This window comes from Carassius auratus, chromosome 3 (genome assembly GCF_003368295.1).
Source record: "Carassius auratus strain Wakin chromosome 3, ASM336829v1, whole genome shotgun sequence".
In the NCBI taxonomy this organism is placed as follows: domain Eukaryota; kingdom Metazoa; phylum Chordata; class Actinopteri; order Cypriniformes; family Cyprinidae; genus Carassius; species Carassius auratus.
In genome coordinates this window covers 15,668,653-15,687,803 of record NC_039245.1, presented here as the reverse complement: position 1 = coordinate 15,687,803, position 19,151 = coordinate 15,668,653, and the positions used below count along the sequence as shown (strand labels likewise).

The 19,151-nt window shown below is 38.5% G+C and overlaps 2 protein-coding genes across 2 annotated transcripts; both read left to right on the top strand.

Moving 5' to 3' along the window:
* Window positions 1-777: 777 nt before the first annotated feature.
* LOC113054241 (von Willebrand factor A domain-containing protein 7-like) lies at window positions 778-3,300 on the top strand. Its single transcript, XM_026219650.1, has 6 exons — window positions 778-933; window positions 1,061-1,333; window positions 1,435-1,528; window positions 1,648-1,767; window positions 1,845-2,034; window positions 3,186-3,300. The coding sequence occupies exons 1-6, from the start codon at window positions 778-780 to the stop codon at window positions 3,298-3,300; spliced, it is 948 nt and encodes a 315-aa protein (XP_026075435.1).
* Window positions 3,301-10,341: 7,041 nt separating this feature from the next.
* LOC113055224 (protein CYR61-like) lies at window positions 10,342-18,811 on the top strand. The gene is made up of 5 exons (XM_026221322.1): window positions 10,342-10,554; window positions 12,932-13,145; window positions 15,337-15,741; window positions 16,222-16,400; window positions 17,484-18,811. The coding sequence occupies exons 1-5, from the start codon at window positions 10,498-10,500 to the stop codon at window positions 17,787-17,789; spliced, it is 1,161 nt and encodes a 386-aa protein (XP_026077107.1). The 5' UTR covers window positions 10,342-10,497; the 3' UTR covers window positions 17,790-18,811.
* The last annotated feature ends 340 nt before the right edge of the window (window positions 18,812-19,151 follow it).

Sequence of the window (19,151 nt, the reverse complement as noted above, 5' to 3'; positions counted from 1 at the left end):
TAGTGAATTGGTTCGTCATAAGTCCTCTCTATCATTTTCGGAAAATCTGATTTATTCTAGTGAATCACTTCGTTCAGACAGTTTTAAATGAACAGATTGTGAAGAGGTACATCTGGCTGTTTAGTTCATTGTTTCATTGGTATGTTGTCATCCTAAATGTGATGGTCATTCATCCCAAAGCTGGCACACATTGATTTTGTCCCATTAAACTGTTCTGATTATATTATTAATTGAATAAATGCACGTGAGACATTGTCCTAGCTTTCATTATCATATGTTGTAGCTGAGTAAACCTTGTAGTGTATAATTAGTCGCTCAAACGTTTAAAGGAGGTGAAGAATTGCAGTCCACCCATTTGGGAGATTTCTGGCCTGGCCTTGACAGAAAATGGTCCCACTGTATAAAGTCAGATAAAGTCAGCATACGCAGGCAAAGTCTTCTGAAGTGATATCTATGCAAACGCTTATAACTTTAAACAACTTTTCTAGATGAATTCAAATGACAGAGTATTCAGTGTATAAATTTCTGCTCACTAGTTCAAGATTAGTTTTATGAGGCTCAAGGAAACATTGAGGACGTTGGGGGTAAGTATCCACGAGCATTATATGTTCTCTGCAGTCTTGTAAGGGACACCAAACAACCTAAAATACAATAAACTAAGGATTTTTAACAAATTATGTTTCTGCTGATATTTATTTTCATTGCTTTAAAACTTCTGACTGAAACCTGCACAGCATCTATTCTGGTGTGGTTCTTCATATTCCCAATCGTCTGAAAATGAGAAGAGTATTGCTTGTTTGGAGTCTGCTGATTACTGCTCAGGCCTTTCTCATTGTGAGGAAAGGGAATTCAAAAACTCATCAGGACATCACAAGAACCGCCATTCTGCGTGCTACCGCAAAGATCTGCGAGAGCGTTGAAGGCTTCACGAAGGTACAGATGTGATCGGTTGTGTCAATTCTGAATATCTATTTATATGCAGAGTTGTTTTTATTAAAACTCATGTATCCCAAGACTAAATTAATAATCTGCAAAAAACATTATCTCTTTGGTTGAACAGCCAGAACCACTTGACACCGAGACACTGGCGAGGTCCTGCAAAAAGGATGCATTTACAAAGAACTTTGAGACAGGCATAAAAATGATCTCCTATTACAATGTGAAGACCGACCTTGACCATCTCCTCGAAGCGAAATACCACTTTCACGGCGAGACGTTTGTGGACGGGAAGTTGCTCATAATCAAGGGAGTGGAGGACATCTCAAAAGACATCAGTAGAGAGAAATTTGCAGATGCCCGAAAGAAGCTGGGAACAATTCTGCATACTTTACAAGTGAGTCTGATCGTGCAGATCTGTGTAGCTGTTACGTGACTTTAGAATGAGAACGAATGAATGCACTAAAGCTTGTGTGTGTGTTGTTTGGGAAATTGAAGGATTTCTACAGTCACAGTAACTGGATAGAGCTGGGAAACACTGAACCCTGTACTGCCCTGATCAATCCAGACGAGAACATACCCAACCCTGCAAGTACGTGTGTGTGTGTGTGTGTGTACGGAGCCCTGAAAGATACTAGTAATTGTTAAACAGAAGATGGGTGGGATTTCTCTCAAGAAACTTAACGTTTCGTTTGCATGTTCTCCCTCCAGAGCCAAACCAAGAAACCTGTGAGTGTCCAACTAAGAACTGTGAGGGAAACATTCTGAAGAACATTATTGAAGAAAAGATTCTGACTTCAGGGTACTTCGGAATAAAAAAGAAACCAAAAGGTGACTTTCAGATTTGATGGAGCATCAGGAAATATAAAGAAGTCATCATCATGATGCTTATTTTTATTTCTTGACAGGGAAATGTAGCCACGGAGGTCCTGGAGACATCACAGCTGGTCTTACACAAAGCCTGGATGGAATCAATAAGGATTTCAGTGCTTCCAGTCATGGTTCACTGCATAATAAAGCTGCAGACGTTGCTATTGATGCCAGTGTGCAGCTGCTGGAGAAGATCTGGAAGAACAATGATGACGCTAACTTCTTCAGGTACACATGGAGATTAACTAAATTATACTAAAACATCCAAAGCACATGTATATTAAAATTTTTATGAGCCAAGAAAAGAAATCGGCTAAAATCTAATGTATTAGCATCACATGAACTCTCCAACAAATTACAAAAGAATTAACACGATAGTTTGAATGTGAACATTTAAAGCTGCGGTAGGTAACTTTTGACGCTCTAGCGGTTAATAAACAGAACTGCTTGCGTCTTGCGGAAGAACATCGTAGCCGGAACTACTTCTCTCTGTTTATGTCTATGAAGAATCACAAAGGTACTGGGTTACTCCGCCGCGGTACTCCCGAAGCAATCTAAAATAGTCTGAATATAAACACTTATTATAGGTGCACCCTAGTGATTCAGGACAAGCTAAAAACACGGTTTGGAAAATGGATTCATGGTGTACTCGCTTATTATGTTCATTTTTCTATATTTTGAACACAAACAAAGTTACGGACCGCAGCTCTGATTGGTTGTTTTTACCGGGAGCGATGGAGTTTCTGCAAATGGCAATAGGACACTGGGAGGAGCCAGAGGAGCTTGATTTATTCACAGATTATCTGTCTCATATTCTACTGTCAGGACATAATGACAGGTTTAACAAATATGTAAAAAATATATTTTTACAAAAGTTACCTACTGCAGCTTTAAGTGTCTCTGCAGCCAAGAATTCACCATTAACTCTCTCTCTCTCTCACTCACTCACTCACTCCCTCTGTCTTTCTCTCCCTCCCTCTCCCTCTCCCTCTCTCTCTTCCTCCCTCTCTAACTCACTCACTCACTCACTCTCTCTCTCTCACTCACCCCTCCCTCAATCCCTCACTCATTCTCTCTCCCTCTCTCACCCCCCCTCTCTCTCCCTCTCTCACCCCCCCCCTCTCTCTCCCTCTCTCACCCCCCCTCTCTCTCCCTCTCTCACTCCCCCCCTCTCTCTCTCACTCACTCTCCCTCCCTCTCTCTCACACTCACTCACTCACTCACTCACTCACTCACTCACTCACTCACTCACTCACTCACTCACACTCTCTCTCTGTCTCTCCCTCTCTCTCACACACACACTCACTCCCTCTGTTTTCTCTCTCTCTCTCTCTCACTCACTCACACTCTCTCTCTCTCTCTCTCTCTCTCTCTCTCAGACTGATGGGGCTTCATATGGAAAAGCCAAAGGGGGAATGGAAAACTCGTCTTTCTTTGTTTCAACTCAAATCAAGATATCCAGATGCATCTAAGGATTCAGATGTGGAAGTTTAAAATTAAATCATGTGCACTAAATTATGCATTCAGATCACTATATGCATTCCAACTCAGTTTATTGACTAAATAAATAACTGATAATAAACTGCAGTTAGTTTGGTACACATACATTTATAAAACCACCATAACAAGTTAAATAGTTACCAACTAATTTAGTTGAAGTAATCATCACAATTTTACATATTCAAATACTTCTTAAGATTTGAAACAGTTAAATTTTAATTTACATTTTCTCCTGATTTTTCAAGTTGAATAAATGCAAACTTCTTCAGTGAACGCAGACTGGCCATGCTTCATGTTTACAACACTTTTGTATATTATTGTGAAATATTATTGTGATAACGAGTAATTGATGCATTTCTTGGTATGACCATGGATGTTCAGATGACAATATCAGGTGAAAAATCTTATCTGGGTCATACTTTCCAAGCCATGATAGAATCTGTGATAGTGAAGTACAGTAAATATCCACACCGGTGCGGTAACAGATTGTCACACACACACACATACTCCTCAAAACATTAGATTCATCCGCACTGGAGCACAACCCACTCAAGGAAGATAACTCCACAAACAGCTGCAGTTGCAGGTTTTCAAACAGAGATGGCGACAAAGAGGCAAAACTTACAGACTGCAGCTTTATACTGCGAAAGAGAACAGAAGAGTTTGTTTTTCAGTCTACTATTTCAGTAATACTCAAACCAGAAGTATCAGTGCCCACACGCTGTGATTATTTGGAATCTTTTCTTAATCTTTTGCAATGTCTAGTAAAATAATCTGTGTCAAACAGACAAGACAAGTACTGTGTTTTTAAATGATCGGAAGCAAAAACAGTTCCAACTGAAGTTCCACAGTTCCACATGAAAATGTGTTTGTCCCTGTAGTTACTGATTCCCCAAATCAGATGAAACTTTGTTAAAGGGATAGACTCAACCAGTCCTGAACATTGCATGTTATGGTCGGATTTACTGAACAGGTCAAATAAGCGTCAAAACGTTAGTTTCTGTCACACCACTCTGTTACTCTTTCAGACTTGAACTGATGGTAAAACTAAGGACAACATTAACATTACATTAATTTTGAAAGCCGAATTTCACTATTAAGGAAAGGGGCATTATATTTCCGACGAGTGCTTGTGGTGTTCGGCCAATCACAATGAACTGGGTCTGTTGTCCAATCAGAGCAGACTGCGCTCGTCAGAGGGAGGGGCTTTGTAGAAAACGACGAGAGGCGGGGCATAGAGATCTACAATAATGTACAGTATTTGAAAAATAATGTGTTTTGAACATTAAAGCATTTCAACATATTCGGTTACACCAAATACACAAAATAATGATCTTTAAAAAAGCATCATATGACCCCTTTAAATACTCACTTCCCATAAATTTTGTTTCTGAGAGGGAAACTCTTGCAATGCAGTGAAGTCAGCTGCAAAAGGATTGTGTCCATACCTTTCCCTCACTATGAGAGTTTGCGCAAGCTGTTAGTAAATCTGTTCCTTAGAGCATTTCAAAGTAAGTTGAGTAAAATGGCAGAGAGATCATGATGTGTTGGGTGTTAAACAGGTCACCGTGTGAAAGAGACTGAACTGGACCAAGTCAATGAGAAAGACTGAAATCCTCAGAGTAAATAACCAGATCCTGATGTTCAAATCCAGCAGCAGGTTACAATATCACTTCACGAGATCTGGATGCTTTGAAGCCTGACAGACAGGACACGAAAAATCAGGATGTAAATACACCTAACGAGTATTTACACAGCCTACTGCTAAATACTGCTATTCTAGGGTAAACAGAATTTATATTTTTTTCACTCGGTGTAATGGAAATAATATCATTGTTCAGTTAAAGACAGCTCAGTGTTGATTCAGTCCTGTTCAATGTCTACAGTTCATTATGAATTCAGTTGGGCGATATATAACTGTTTACAAGTGTGAACCCTTATCTTCAAGCCTTTGTAAACGAACAGTTAGCATAATTAAAGTCTCGACAGCTGTGATGAATTCATGTTCAGTGTTTGTCTTGTGACAACATTGTAGCATATTACTCTGAAACATTATTTGTTGCTTATTGTATATACTGTTTCACACACTATTCTTAGATTATAGTTGGCAGTATGCATGCACTGGGCATATAAAGCAGTAAGCTATAGTGTGCCAAGATCTTTAAACATGCATTTAATTATTGGAAAAAAAAAGGATATTGGAAAGAATTTAAATTAGTATTATTATTATTATTATTATTATTTTTTATAAAGCACTAATATTTGGCCCACACTCCACAGCAGGTGTCGAAAATGGAAGGTGAATATGAGTTCATGATCTATTTTTATGATGAAAATGTGTGATATTATTTTAATTGAAATATTCACAGCTCAAATATACAACCATGTTGAATTCCAGCCCCTAAAAATGCAATTACTGATACTACAAAACATTGAAATGCAATCCCTGTAATGCAATGCATTTATGCTGTTTGTTTCATGCGTGTGTCATGATGTTCCTCTCATAGGAGGCGCTGTGGCTCGGTGAGTGTGTGAACAGAGACGAGGTCTGTGCACCAAACACTGAGGCTCTTCATGTGTTTACTCCTGCCAAACAAACACAGGTGCGGAAATAACAGGGATTTCTGGGATTTTTGCGGCCTACCGGTGGAAAGACGGGAAGGAGGCAGAACAAGGAGGCTCTCTGTGACACCATCAAGTGTGTGTGTGTGTGTGTGTGTGTGTGTGTGTAACAGTAAATCGATGTAGTGAGGGAGTGAGTGATCGGTCATTACTGATGATGGAGAGTTAGCAGTGGTTCTTCTCACTATGACCTGTAGCGATTGACCATTATAATATATATATACAGTATTTTCTCTCTCTTTCTTGTGTCTCAGGTCAGAACACAGCTCATTCCCTTTGAAATACTGGGATAAAATCGAAATAATAGATCTTTAAACACTAATAATTTACTATCGTTGAGAAAATGTAATAAAACAAGTAAATACAAATCAAAAAGTGACACACTTGTAGTCTGATTTTCATTTTGATAGCACTATAGCCTACAGATGAACTCCACAACAAATAATAACACGTAACTGATGAGGCTATGGATCCAGTGAAAATGAAAATATGCACCGATACAGTGCACAGTAGAAATATAGTAAAAGTGATATGTTATATTAAAAAGTATATGTAGTACAACTTAAAGTAAAGTGAATAATAAGAAAAGCGAGTACAACGGTACAATAACATACAATAATATACAAATGTGATATAATAGATTTATAATAGCTTAATATTCTATATATAATATGAATAATACCATAATAAATAACTGAACAACAATAGGTTAATAATAGCAAGAAGAATATGTAATATCAAGGGTGGAATAATACAGAATAGACAAAAATTAAGAATAAATTAATAGTAAATTAAAGAGTAAAATAAAACAATTTGAAATGTAATTTTAAAATACTATTTGTGTAATAATAATTAATCAAATTAAGACACAACTAATGACACAACACAAAAAAAATTGTGGACATGAGTTCCAAATTGTGTTTAATTAATGAGCTCCTTAATTATAATATATAGCTACATGTACACACACACACACACACACACACACACACACACACATATATATATATATATATATATATATATATATATATATATATATATATAATAGAGTTCAAAGGAGGAATCTTTATATTACCAAACTGCAGGGAGAGGAAGAGTATAAGTCATGATCTGCAAGATTAACCACAATCTGATTTGATCCGACCACCTCAGAAAAAAAACAGTGTTGAGCTGCTGCAAGAGCTTTTGAAGCACAGCAGCTGTGGTCAAAGAGTTCTCGTGTGTTCGGAGCGGGATCACGAATCATTTGAGTCAATTCGGGATTTTGGTGCGGGTTCGCGAATCATTTGAGTCAGTTTGGGGATCAGAATAATTTGAATCAGCTCGGGAGTTCGGAGCGGGTTCGCGAATCATTTGAATTAGTTCGGGATTTCGTAGCGGTTTCGCGAATCATTTGAGTCCGTTCGGGAGTTCGGAGCGGGTTCGCGAATCATTTGAGTCAGTTTGGGGATCGCGAATCATTTGTTCGGTAGTTCGGAGCATGAATCATTTTAATCAGTTCTGGAGTTCGTAGCGCGTTCGCGAATCATTTGAGTTAGTTTGGGGATCGCGAATCATTTGTTCGGTAGTTCGGAGCATGAATCATTTGAATCAGTTCGGGAGTTCATAGCGGGTTCGCGAATCTTTTGAATCAGTTCGGGGATCGCGAATCATTTGAATCAGTTCAGGAGTTCGTAGCGTGTTGCGAATCTTTTGAATCAGTTCGGGAGTTCGTAGCGGGTTCGCGAATCTTTTGAATCAGTTCGGGAGTTCGTAGCGGGTTCGCGAATCTTTTGAATCAGTTCGGGCATCGCGAATCATTTGAATCAGTTCGGGAGTTCGGAGCGGGATCGTGAATCATTTGAATCAGTTCGGGAGTTCGTAGTGGGGTCGTTCTATATAGAACCCCAATGAAGCCTTTTTTCTAAAAGTGTTGTCCAGTGTTGGGCAGTACCGCTTTATTATTTGACAGTAATTAATACTGTAACACATTACTGTTTAAAATTAACTCTGTTACCCTTACCATATGGTGCATTGTCCGTTAATTTTTTTTTAATTAATTAATTTTGACTGAAGTGCAGCCTAACCTGTTTGCAGCAGCGACACATTGTAGGATTGGTGGATGCCATCACTGTAAACACGAAGACACACTGTGGGCGTGTTTCCGTTTATTCAAGTATGTGCAGCAGTCATGACGAGTCAAGGCGAGAGCAACACGAGTGTCTCAAAGTGGAAATATGCTCATTATTTCACTTTAGTTGAGCAGAAAGACAAAAACCTTTTAGCCAAATGTAAGCTATGTTTGAAGATTCTCAGCTTTCTGGTTCGAATGTCCTATCCTAGCCCACGAATTTCCAATTCCTTCCAATTGTAGATTCACACTGAATGCATCAAGGGCTATTTGAGCAAGAAGGAGAGTGATGGGGTGCTGCATCAGATGACTTGGCCTCCACAGTCACCGGACCTGAACCCAATCGAGATGGTTTAGGGGTGAGCTGGACCGCAGACAGAAGGCAAAAGGGCCAACAAGTGCTACGCATCTCTCGGGGAACTCCTTCAAGACTGTTGAAGACCATTTCAGGTGACTACCTCTTGAAGCTCATCAAGAGAACGCCAAGAGTGTGCAAAGCAGTAATCAAAACAAAAGGTGCTACTTTGAAGAACCTACAATATGACATATTTTCAGTTGTTTCACACTTTTTTGTTATGTATATAATTCCACATGTGTTAATTCATAGTTTTGATGCCTTCAGTGTGAATCTACAATTTTCATATTCATGAAAATAAAGAAAACTCTTTGAATGAGAAGGTGTGTACAAACTTTTGGTCTGTACTGTATGTGTGTGTGTGTGTGTGTGTGTGTGTGTGTGTGTGTATAAGCATCATGAAAGATTAAATCACAATAACATGACAGATGTGTTTTAACACAATAATTTTCTTTAGCTTCATCTGTGACTTTATTATGTGTCAGTGACGCCTCAGGTCATGTGACTGTCTCAGTGACTCTGTTTCTGGTGTGTGTCAGGTGTGTGTTTGGGCAGTCAACACCACACTTCCTGTTCTGGGTTAAAAATAACCCACACAGTAAACCTCCTCTCTCTCTTTATCTCGGTCTGACTCTGCTGGTGTGGAGCAAGATTGTTACACAACCTCCAAAATAAAGGCTCCTCAGTGGCTCTTTACGGTCAGGACAGCCCTCTTCATATTACAACACTATCTGGCTTCACAGGGGTCTTGAGCTGTGATCTGGACGTGTGATAAACCTCAGATCGACAGGGCTTTGTTTCGTTAAAGCTCCAGCATGTCTTCCTAAGTAATAAACATCTCTAAAAAATAAAATAAGTACACATACAAATAAAAAAACATTTAATTTAATATTTATCTTGAAACATTACATAAGGAGAATTAAATAAAAAAGTATTTAGAATTATAATTAAAATTATATATCACAAAGTAATTTACTTTGCATGCAGAAAATGATGGAAGTAGAATTAAAATAACAAAATACATACATTATATGGCATAAGAATAAGTCAGAGATGTGCACATATATTATTTTATAAATATGATTATGTATTTACATCATATTTATTTCAGGTATTTGTAGGTATTAATAGGTTTGTGAAGTAATTGCTGAATGTATTTGATGTGTGTGTGTGATGACTGACACTAAACGACCCGTGTGGAAGCGTTTCGGACACTTTTTTTTTCCTGTTATTGACTTTCTAAAGGTCTTTCCTTCTGTCTCTCCGTGTTTGTACCTCTGTTCAGTCTTCCCCGTCCAACCTCTGGCCTCCGTCTCTCGGTTGTTTTCCACAGACCTGTTTTTGATCTGGTCCTCACACTCCTCCACCCACATCTTTTTCCACATCAATCCATCCATCTCCTCCATGTGCAGCCAGTTGGTCATGCTGAGCTTTTTCACTCCTGAGGAAACGATTGAAAACATGACTTGTTTTTTTTTTCAATAAAGGGTTCCAATAAAGCTTTTTAATTTACAAATAGATGAAGCTGATGAAAATATGTTGAATTCATCTGATCTGTCTATCCATCTGTGTTTTGATACAGGAAATCTCTGCTTGTTTTCTGTGGCAGTGGCTTTATTAATGCAGCACACAGCTGAGTATATTTATCTAGCCTTGCACAAAGCACACAGCAGACAGAGCTATGCGTGTCAAAGAGACTTTAAAGCATCCATAATATTTGTATTACGATATAAGTTAAAAGCAGCAGACAGCAGCTCCTCTCTGGAATGAAGTTGTTTTTATGAATGACTGCATTCATCACTGACCACGCCCCCGAATCGTCAAGACTCCGCCTCGACGTCAGAACCACGCCCATTTTAGAATCCCGGCCGCGCTTCCGCGCTCTGGTTGGTCGAGGGGGCGGGGCTTCTGATAAATCACAGTTCAGTCGTATAAAGAGCGCGGAATGAAAACAAGAGTTAAAAACTTCACTGCTGGATTCAGAGACGGCTGGAATAAACGCGCCTGGCTGGATTATTACCGCTTGTCTGTGAGAGTAGAAGTGCTTTATTCGGGTTACAGTTTCAATTAATCATCTTCCGTGGACACTGAAGGGTTTGTTATGAAGATGAGGGATTTACTGTGTCTGCTCGTGCTTGTACTGATCATCTGCACGACGGTAAGTCACTAGAATGCCATGTAAACAGTGTATAAGAAAATGAGACCAAAACATATCAGTCGTTCATATAATTATGCATTAGTTGCATAAATAACTGTATGTATAAATATATGTAAATAAAATTGTTTCATTTATATTTTAGTATATATATATATATATATATATATATATATATATATATATATATATATATATATATGTGTGTCTATATGTATATAATTATATATATATATATATATATATATGATTTGCCCACCTGAGAGAGTCTGTTGCTGCGGTTCAGAAATAGAAAAGCACAGCTCAAAATAACCAAAGCACATCAGTCCCGCTCCATTAACCCCGCCGGTCAGAATCGGTCAGGGAGGGTCCGAGTTATGCTTTGATGTCCGAGCTCAGATCCACATATGGGTCCCGAGAGACTCAGGAGCTGGTCTCCTCTCAGTTAAGATGCCAGGCGCTGTGGTCATTCTCAGAAAGCTTGGCTGGGTAGATCACACAGAGAAGGAGAGGCCAGGGAAACAGGTGCAGTGCTGTCGGAAATGATCCAATGGAAACTGGCTTTAATGGAGAAAAACAAAAATCTTTTGGAATGACGAAACAGTCCTTTCCCAGTGAGAAATGAAATCGTGGAGTGTAGATGAATGTTTCTCATCTCTGCTAACAGAGAAAGCCTTAAGAACCTTCTGGGAAGATTCTCAATGTTAATAGAAGGTTCTTTTAGAGTTACCTGCTCTTTAATAAAGTTATTCATTCATGGAATGTTTCTTGTTATTGCCTTGTTTTGGAATGTTCAAAAGTAACATTCTCATCATGTTTGAAAGTTATAAAATGGAATGTTCCCTTAACGTTTTCAACAAACATTCTAAGAACACTTTGTTAATATTCCTATGAATCTATAAATCTCTTTTCTGAATGTTTGGATGTTATGAATTTTCTAATTTTTTATTAATGTATTAAAAATATTTTTCTTTGGTTATGTGATTATTATAAAAATGTTGTTTATATATATATATACCGATGTGTTATTTCACATCAGTACATTCATTCTCTTTACAAACAAAATGGCAAAGAATAAAAGTAATTTAGTAATAAAAAATGGCAATAGTATTTTTTTTTATTTTTTTTTTACAATTCAGTAGTATTATATTAAATATTTTGTATTGCTTGGTACCATATCCTGGATGTAAGTTTATATTTCTTAGACATTTTTTTTTCCATTTTATCATTTTCAAACATTATGTGAACTTTAGTTTGGTATGTTCTCTCAAAGATTTGAAACAAGATGAACGTCCAATTATAATGTTTTTGAAAAACGTTCCATGAACAATGTTTAATGTATTTGTGCTAAAGTCTTCAGAACATTATTAAAGACAGATAACACAGAACAAACATTCTATTAACATCGCATGAATCTTGCCAGAACATGGCTAAGGCTAGAAGAGATAAAGCAAAAACTACTGGGTATGCACACATCAATAGCCTAATTTTTCTCACACCAAGATTAATTTTTCTGTACAACAATAACGACTGATTTCACATTATTGTAAGGGGCAGGTTTGGGGTTTGTGTAGATGTTAATAAAACACAATCTAATAGACAGAGAAATGTACTCATTGTTAGCTTCTGTTTTTGCTGTATCCATTATAGCCACAAGCCCAGAACATGTTCAGATGAGCCCAGTTCATTTTCACTTCACAACAGGTGAATTCATTTCTAGCTTCCGCCACCCTGACACATTTTATTAAGATCAGCCAAATAAACACATTAATTCATGTAGTTTTAACTTAAAGAAATAGTTCACCCAAAAATAAAAACTCTTGTCATCATTTACTCACCCTCATGATGTTCCTGTACGAGTTTGGAACACAACAGAACACAAAAGAAGATATTCTGAAGAATGCTGAAAACCAAAAAGGTTACAGCGACTTTTGGTTACCCACATATCTTTTTTTATTTCTTCTTTGGGGAAGTCGTGGCCTAGTGGTTAGATAGTTTGACTCCTAACCCTAAGGTTGTGGGTTCAATACCACGACTGAGGTGCCCTTGAGCAAGACACCGAACCCCAAACTGCTCCCCGGGGGCCGCAGCACACATGATTCCCACTGCTCCGGGTGTGTGTTCACTGCTGTGTGTGTGTGTGTGTGTGAACTTTGGATGGGGATGCAGAGCATGAATTCTGAGTATAGGTCACCATACTTGGCTGTTTGTCACCTCACTTCACTTGAGCTCTTTTGAAGAACTTGAGTGTCAGTAAATAATGACAGATTATTATAATTGTTTTGGTTCTACTATCCCTTTAAATATTCAGAAACGCTCATTATGTTTATGCAGAGGTTTTATCCTCGCTGAGATCCGTCTGTCTGTGTGTGGTCTGCAGGTCCGAGCGCGGTGTCCTGAGGTGTGTAAGTGTGCGGCGGAGCGGCCCGTGTGCCCACCGGGCGTCAGTGCGGTGCCCGACAGCTGCGGCTGCTGTAAGGTGTGTGCCGCCCAGCTCAATCAAGACTGCCACGAGAACAAACCCTGCGACCATCACAAGGGCCTGGAGTGTAACTATGGCAATGATGTGACCAGTCTCCATGGAATCTGCCGCGGTGAGTAAACACAACAACCCTAGGTTTGATTTTTGGGGTCTGTGTGTGTGTGTGTGTGTGTGTGTGTGTGTGTGTATATATATATATATATATATATATATATATATGCTTGTGTAAATTAATTTATAAATGTATGTATAAAATTATTTTCAAAAATTACCATTTATTTTCATTAGCATTTATCATTGGTATATATATATCACAATACACGCTAATACAAATTAAATTAATCAAATATTAAATTTTTACATATTTAAATATTCCATAATATATGCATGCATAAATTCATTAAAAATGTGTTTAATTAAAAAAAGTGTACAACTCTTTAAATAGCAATTATTTCTCTTATAAATCACAATGTGATAAAGAAAATGCAAATGTATGCATTTGATTTATCAATTTAAAGTCATTTGCATATATCAGAATATATTCAGAATGATTTTGCATTAGCGTATGTCACAAAATATTGTATTGATTATGCAAAATGATTTCATTTGATTTTTTTAAAAAGTCATACATTTCATTAATTTAGATACATTTTCAATACCATAAAATATTATGATGCAAATGTATTTACATAAGTTGTGTTTGGTTAAGGACAACCTAAATGGTACCAGAACTTTACTAAATATTAACAAAACCTTTGATGTCCCACCCAAAAGTCCTGCTTCAATAGGATATATTGTCCCAAAGATATAAAAATAAAGAAAACACAAAAATATGTAATAATTGTCATAAATAATTAATCGAATGACAAACTGCTTAATAATGTAGTATAACTTAGGTAACAAAGAGGAAGTGATGTAGTTTGGTCACGCTGCGCTTCAGGTGTTATCTTTATTAAGACATACACATTAATTTCCTCACATACAGAGGATATTTTGTGCACTGGGCTAGTTTCTATATTAAGGCAGTTATTTGTGTTGGACTAAAGGGGGATTTTAAGGGCGTCACACACACCCAAAGACTATCTGATGCTCAAAGACATTGTAAACAAGTCAAAATTCCCCTCTGCCCTAAACATAGAGCCCCTCTCATGACAGCAAAGGATTGAGTGTCGATCTCTGTTTAACCCCTTACTGTCACTCTGTGCAGGTCGTCTCTGATAATACAATGCAAATCATTCAAAAGATGTCAAAATGAATCACAGTTCATCTAAAGAATGCTTATACTGGAATATTTTTACTGGAAAGCAAGGCAAAATACTGATTTGGACTTAGCTAACAAAAATGTCTTGAGTCTCTGGGGTATATTTGTAGCAAGAGCCAAAAATACATTGTATGGGTCAAAATGATCGATTTGTCTTTTATGCCAAAAATCATTAAGTAAAGATCTTGTTCCATGAAGATATTTTGTACATTTCCTACCGTAAATAAATATTAACACATTTTATTAATTAGTAATATGCATTGATAAGAACTTTTGTTTTTGAACAACTTTAAATGCGAGTTTCTCAGTATTTAGACACCCTCAGATTCCAGATTGTCAAATAGTTGTATCTCGGCCAAATACTGTCTGAGCTTAACAAACTATACATCAATGGAAAGCTTACTTATTTGTATAAATCTTTATTTAAAAAAATGACCAGTCTTAAGTGTGAAAGCTGAAAGCTGAATAAATAATCTTTCCATTGATGTATGGTTTGTTAGGATCGAACAATATTTGGCCGAGATATAACTATTACTATAAAATCTGGAATCTGAGGGTGCAAAAATATCTAAATATGGAGAAAATCATCTTTAAAGTTGTTCAAATTAATTCTTAGCAATGCATATTACTAATCAAAAATTACGTTTTGATACAACTACGGCAGGAAATTTTCAAAATATCTTCCTGGAACATTACCTTTTCCTAATATCCTAATGATTTTTGGCATAAAAGAAAAATCTATAATTTTGAACCATACCGTGTTTCTGGCTATTGTTACAAATATACCCAAGAGACTACATTTGTGCTCCAGGGTCACTTATGTTTCATGAAGGTATGAAAATGTTACTTTTGAAGGTTCTCTGAACATTCTGAAACAAGAAACAGAAAGATTCCATGAAGAATGTGTGAATGATGTTTTTCTGAACGAAGGTTCTATCAATAATTCTGGAGGAACTTCTGTTAGCTTGGACAACAATTTTTTTTTACACTGAAAAAAACACCCCATAATTACTAAAACTCTTTCTTTCTTTTGTCTCTTCAGGCAAACTGGAAGGCCGTTCTTGTGAATACAATGGCCGCATGTATCAGAATGGAGAAAACTTCCGCGCGGGCTGCAAACACCAGTGCACCTGTATCGACGGGGCGGTGGGCTGCGTGCCCCTTTGCCCCTCTGATATTCCTCTGGCATCTCCGTCCTGTCCTGCACCTCGACTGGTCAAGATCCCGGGCCAGTGCTGCCTCAGTGTGGACTGTCACAGCGAGTCCTCCGTCCTCCCGCCAGTGTTCAGACGGCCACAGCCGCCTCCGTATCTGTTCCCCGACCTGCACATCTACAAGAAACCCCCACCAAAGCCCTTCCCCTACACGCCCAAAACCTCCCCCAGCAATGAGCTCATGGAGCTGGAGAGAAAGTGGGACAAAGCGCGTAGCCGAAAGCACCTGCCAGGTGTGTTTTCCCCAACACGTTTCGTAATTACCACTAGACTTCTTCTAGACTTCTTATAACTTGACATGTCACCAAACATGGGGTTCATTGCAGTAGTATTACTATACTAAACTAAATGAAAACTTATTATTCAGTTAACTATAATAACCTTGTCTCAGGCTGATGATCATTACCACCAATGACCAACAATTGAAAATAGTGCAGCGAAGTGCAAGACTGAGTCCTGTGTAAACGCCCGCTTTGGCTGCCCTTCAAATAACAAGCAGTCCCAATGTGAGCTGTGGCGGTTCCTCCTGCATGTGCTTCTGTGTGGGTGCCTGTGTTTAGGAGCCCACTGCTTCTTTTCCACGAGATCCTTGTGAACCAGCCCCACACACACTCTGTCAGGCAGCCGAAATCACTTTCTCTGTGCGTCAGTGTTCCCTGTTGGGTGAATGGTGCCTGTGTACTAACTTACCCCATCTCTCTCGCTCTTCCTAGTGTGGAAGCAAGCCGGACGACGATGTGTTGCACAGACGACAAGCTGGACGCCTTGTTCACGCAGCTGCGGGATGGGCGTTTCGTCTCGGGTCACCACTGAGAATGCTCAGTGCAAACTGCTGAAGGAAACCAGACTCTGCAACATTCGTCCCTGTAGTTCTGTGAATGTGCCTATAAAGGTAAACATTTCAGAAATTATCACCACAAGATCCTGTTTATGTTTGCTTAAATAGCTTAAGAATTCTACACCAATAAAAGAGCAGCTTCTAAACAAAGTTTCTGTTGGTGCATGGGCACAAACTGGTACAAGCCAATATAAAAACATTAATTAAATGAAATCCATAAATCTAAACCCTGCAATCATCATTTGGCCTTTGGCTCTTTCTAGTACAATTTCCCAGTACATTATTTCCCATTGTGCAAGCAAAATGTCTATTTAAACATCATTTAAAGCTTTGCTTATTTTCATTTTATTTTATTATGTGTGTTTCTGAATATGGAAGTAGCTTAAACAACAACAGTCACATTAGCAGTAGTACTTGAAACATGAGTTAACATGTTAAGATAAAGGATGCAATGTGATATTTTAATTAAAATGACAAACTTTCACTATAGAAAGTGCTCTAATTCCTTACTATCTTGAATTCCTGGTACAAAAGTCTAAACATTCTTAAATAAACATGTTTACTGGAGATGCAAAATGACATAAGAAGAATTTTTGCCTTATAAAATTATCAGAATTAAGTGAGTTTATGATTAAAACAAGAACATGTATCCGCCAACATGAAAAGATCTACAAGTGCAGTGAGATTAAATACACTCAGAATCTATGAAGACTAAAGTCTTTCAGTCTTGCTTCTCTAGTAAATTTATGATTTTAGGGATTTTAGACAATAAAAATTAAAAATAATAATTATCAAGAATCAATTTTAAAGGTGCACACATTTATAGTGACCTTTGCATTGTCTTGCCAGGCCAGTAGTTGGCGATGTCACTTCGTAAAGAAACACTGCGTCGCTGTGCACATACTGAAGGACACATAATTAGCAAATTTGCTTCCAAAAACTTGCTCTTTGAAACCCCGTTTTCAGAAGTTTGCATTCTTAGGCCTCCAAAATGCCAAGGTCATGAAAATCAACGGCCAAAATATTTTTAGTTGGAAATGGTGAAAATGGTTGTGTAAATGGCCCTTAGCCTACCACTGCACACTTGTTTTCCACTGCAGATGTGAGCGTAAACAGCCTTTTATTTTTCTTTAACAGAAGGGGAGGAAGTGCTCTCGTACACACAAGTCTCCTGAGCCTCTGCGTCTGCGCTACGCCGGCTGCCGCAGCACACGTCTCTATCGGCCCAACTACTGCGGGACGTGTCTGGACGGGCGATGCTGCTCACCCCGGCGCATGCGGACAGCACCCGTGCTCTTCGCCTGCCCCGATGGAGAGCGCTTCGAGAGGGCTGTAATGTTTGTGCAGTCCTGCAAGTGCAATGACGAATGTGGCCATCTGAACGATGCAGTGCTCCCGCCCCAACGTTGGCTCTATGGTGACATGCACAAGTTTGTGGATTAACGTCTCGTTTGTCCAAAGACCCACTCTCATGTCTTTCCCCGTCCAATAGAGTAGCGTTTCGAACTGTAACTCCGAGTAGACGCTAGGCCGAGGCCTTATTATAATGCAGATCCATGTGGAAAAAGGCCAATTATGGGTTACCAAGAGTCTTAGAGTAGATGCGCTTTCCGCAAGGAACCGGGATGGGATGAGTCCCAGTCGTGAATATATTCAATGGATTTTCTGATTGACTGGTCCTTACCATGAACAGTGAAGCATTCTGGGGCACCTGCGTGATCTAGATGAGACATTAAGCAGGTTTGGAGAGAAAAAAAAAAGCCTCAGCGGGACGCTGATTAGACACTTAAATATGGTGGGACCTCTCAGCTTTCACAGGGGCTGACTTTTACATCTTTTGCATTGATTGCTTTGCCTTGACGATCAAACAAATGCTGGCAAATTTAAGGGAAACTCAAGGGGAAGTCGTTGTAAGCTACCCAGGGTTCAACTCCGCTTTTTTTGGACTCAACACCGAGACTGATGGTTTCGTGAGCCCATGACTTTGTAAACTCACCAAGTGATATTTGCCAAGTGTTGCAGCTCCCTGGCGTCAAAATGTCGGCTCCTCTGCTCCCCGCTAATTACAATCTTCTTCTTCTGGGAGCAGAAGGAAACCCAGTAACCCTTTGGTTTGCAATAAAAATATGTTTAAAACACCAGCATCTGATGTAAACATGTAATTTGAAAGTAATGGGTGGGATGGTTCTTTGAAATGCTGGTCTGTAATCTACCACGTGATGAGCCTCGTGCAAATGGCACTGGTGTCTGTGTTTTATGATGCAGCGGTTTCCATTTCTTCCTGGCATTGGTGCATGAATCGACGGAAGTCACACCATCTGACCTGAAGAATGAGTTTGAACAGGCAAAAAAAAAAAAAAAAAGTGTTGTCATTGAATGATTGTGTTAGTATATTTTGTTAAGTTTCGTTCAAGCTCCCAATCTCAACTGAGTAAAACAGCTTTTTTTTTGCATTTTACATTTCAGATGGCATGTCCTTTACAGCAGCCAGTCGGAAAAAGTTGTGAAAAGCTGCTGACTGAATAAACTGATAATTACATGCTACATGTAAACTTGATAAAAAAAAAATGAACAGCGTTCTGTTGTTTTGAGATAATTAACTAATAACTATAAGTATCTGACACTAATGGCGTTGTCGAATCGATTAATTAGCGGATGTTATTACTATGGTTATTACTTCACCGCCTACGCGTGACGTCATTTACGACAGTTGGACAGGCGTGATTTATTCAAACGTTCGAGGCGCGAAAATTTTACTAATGGTTCGCAAAGGTTAGTTATTTTCTTCATAAATGCATCATACAA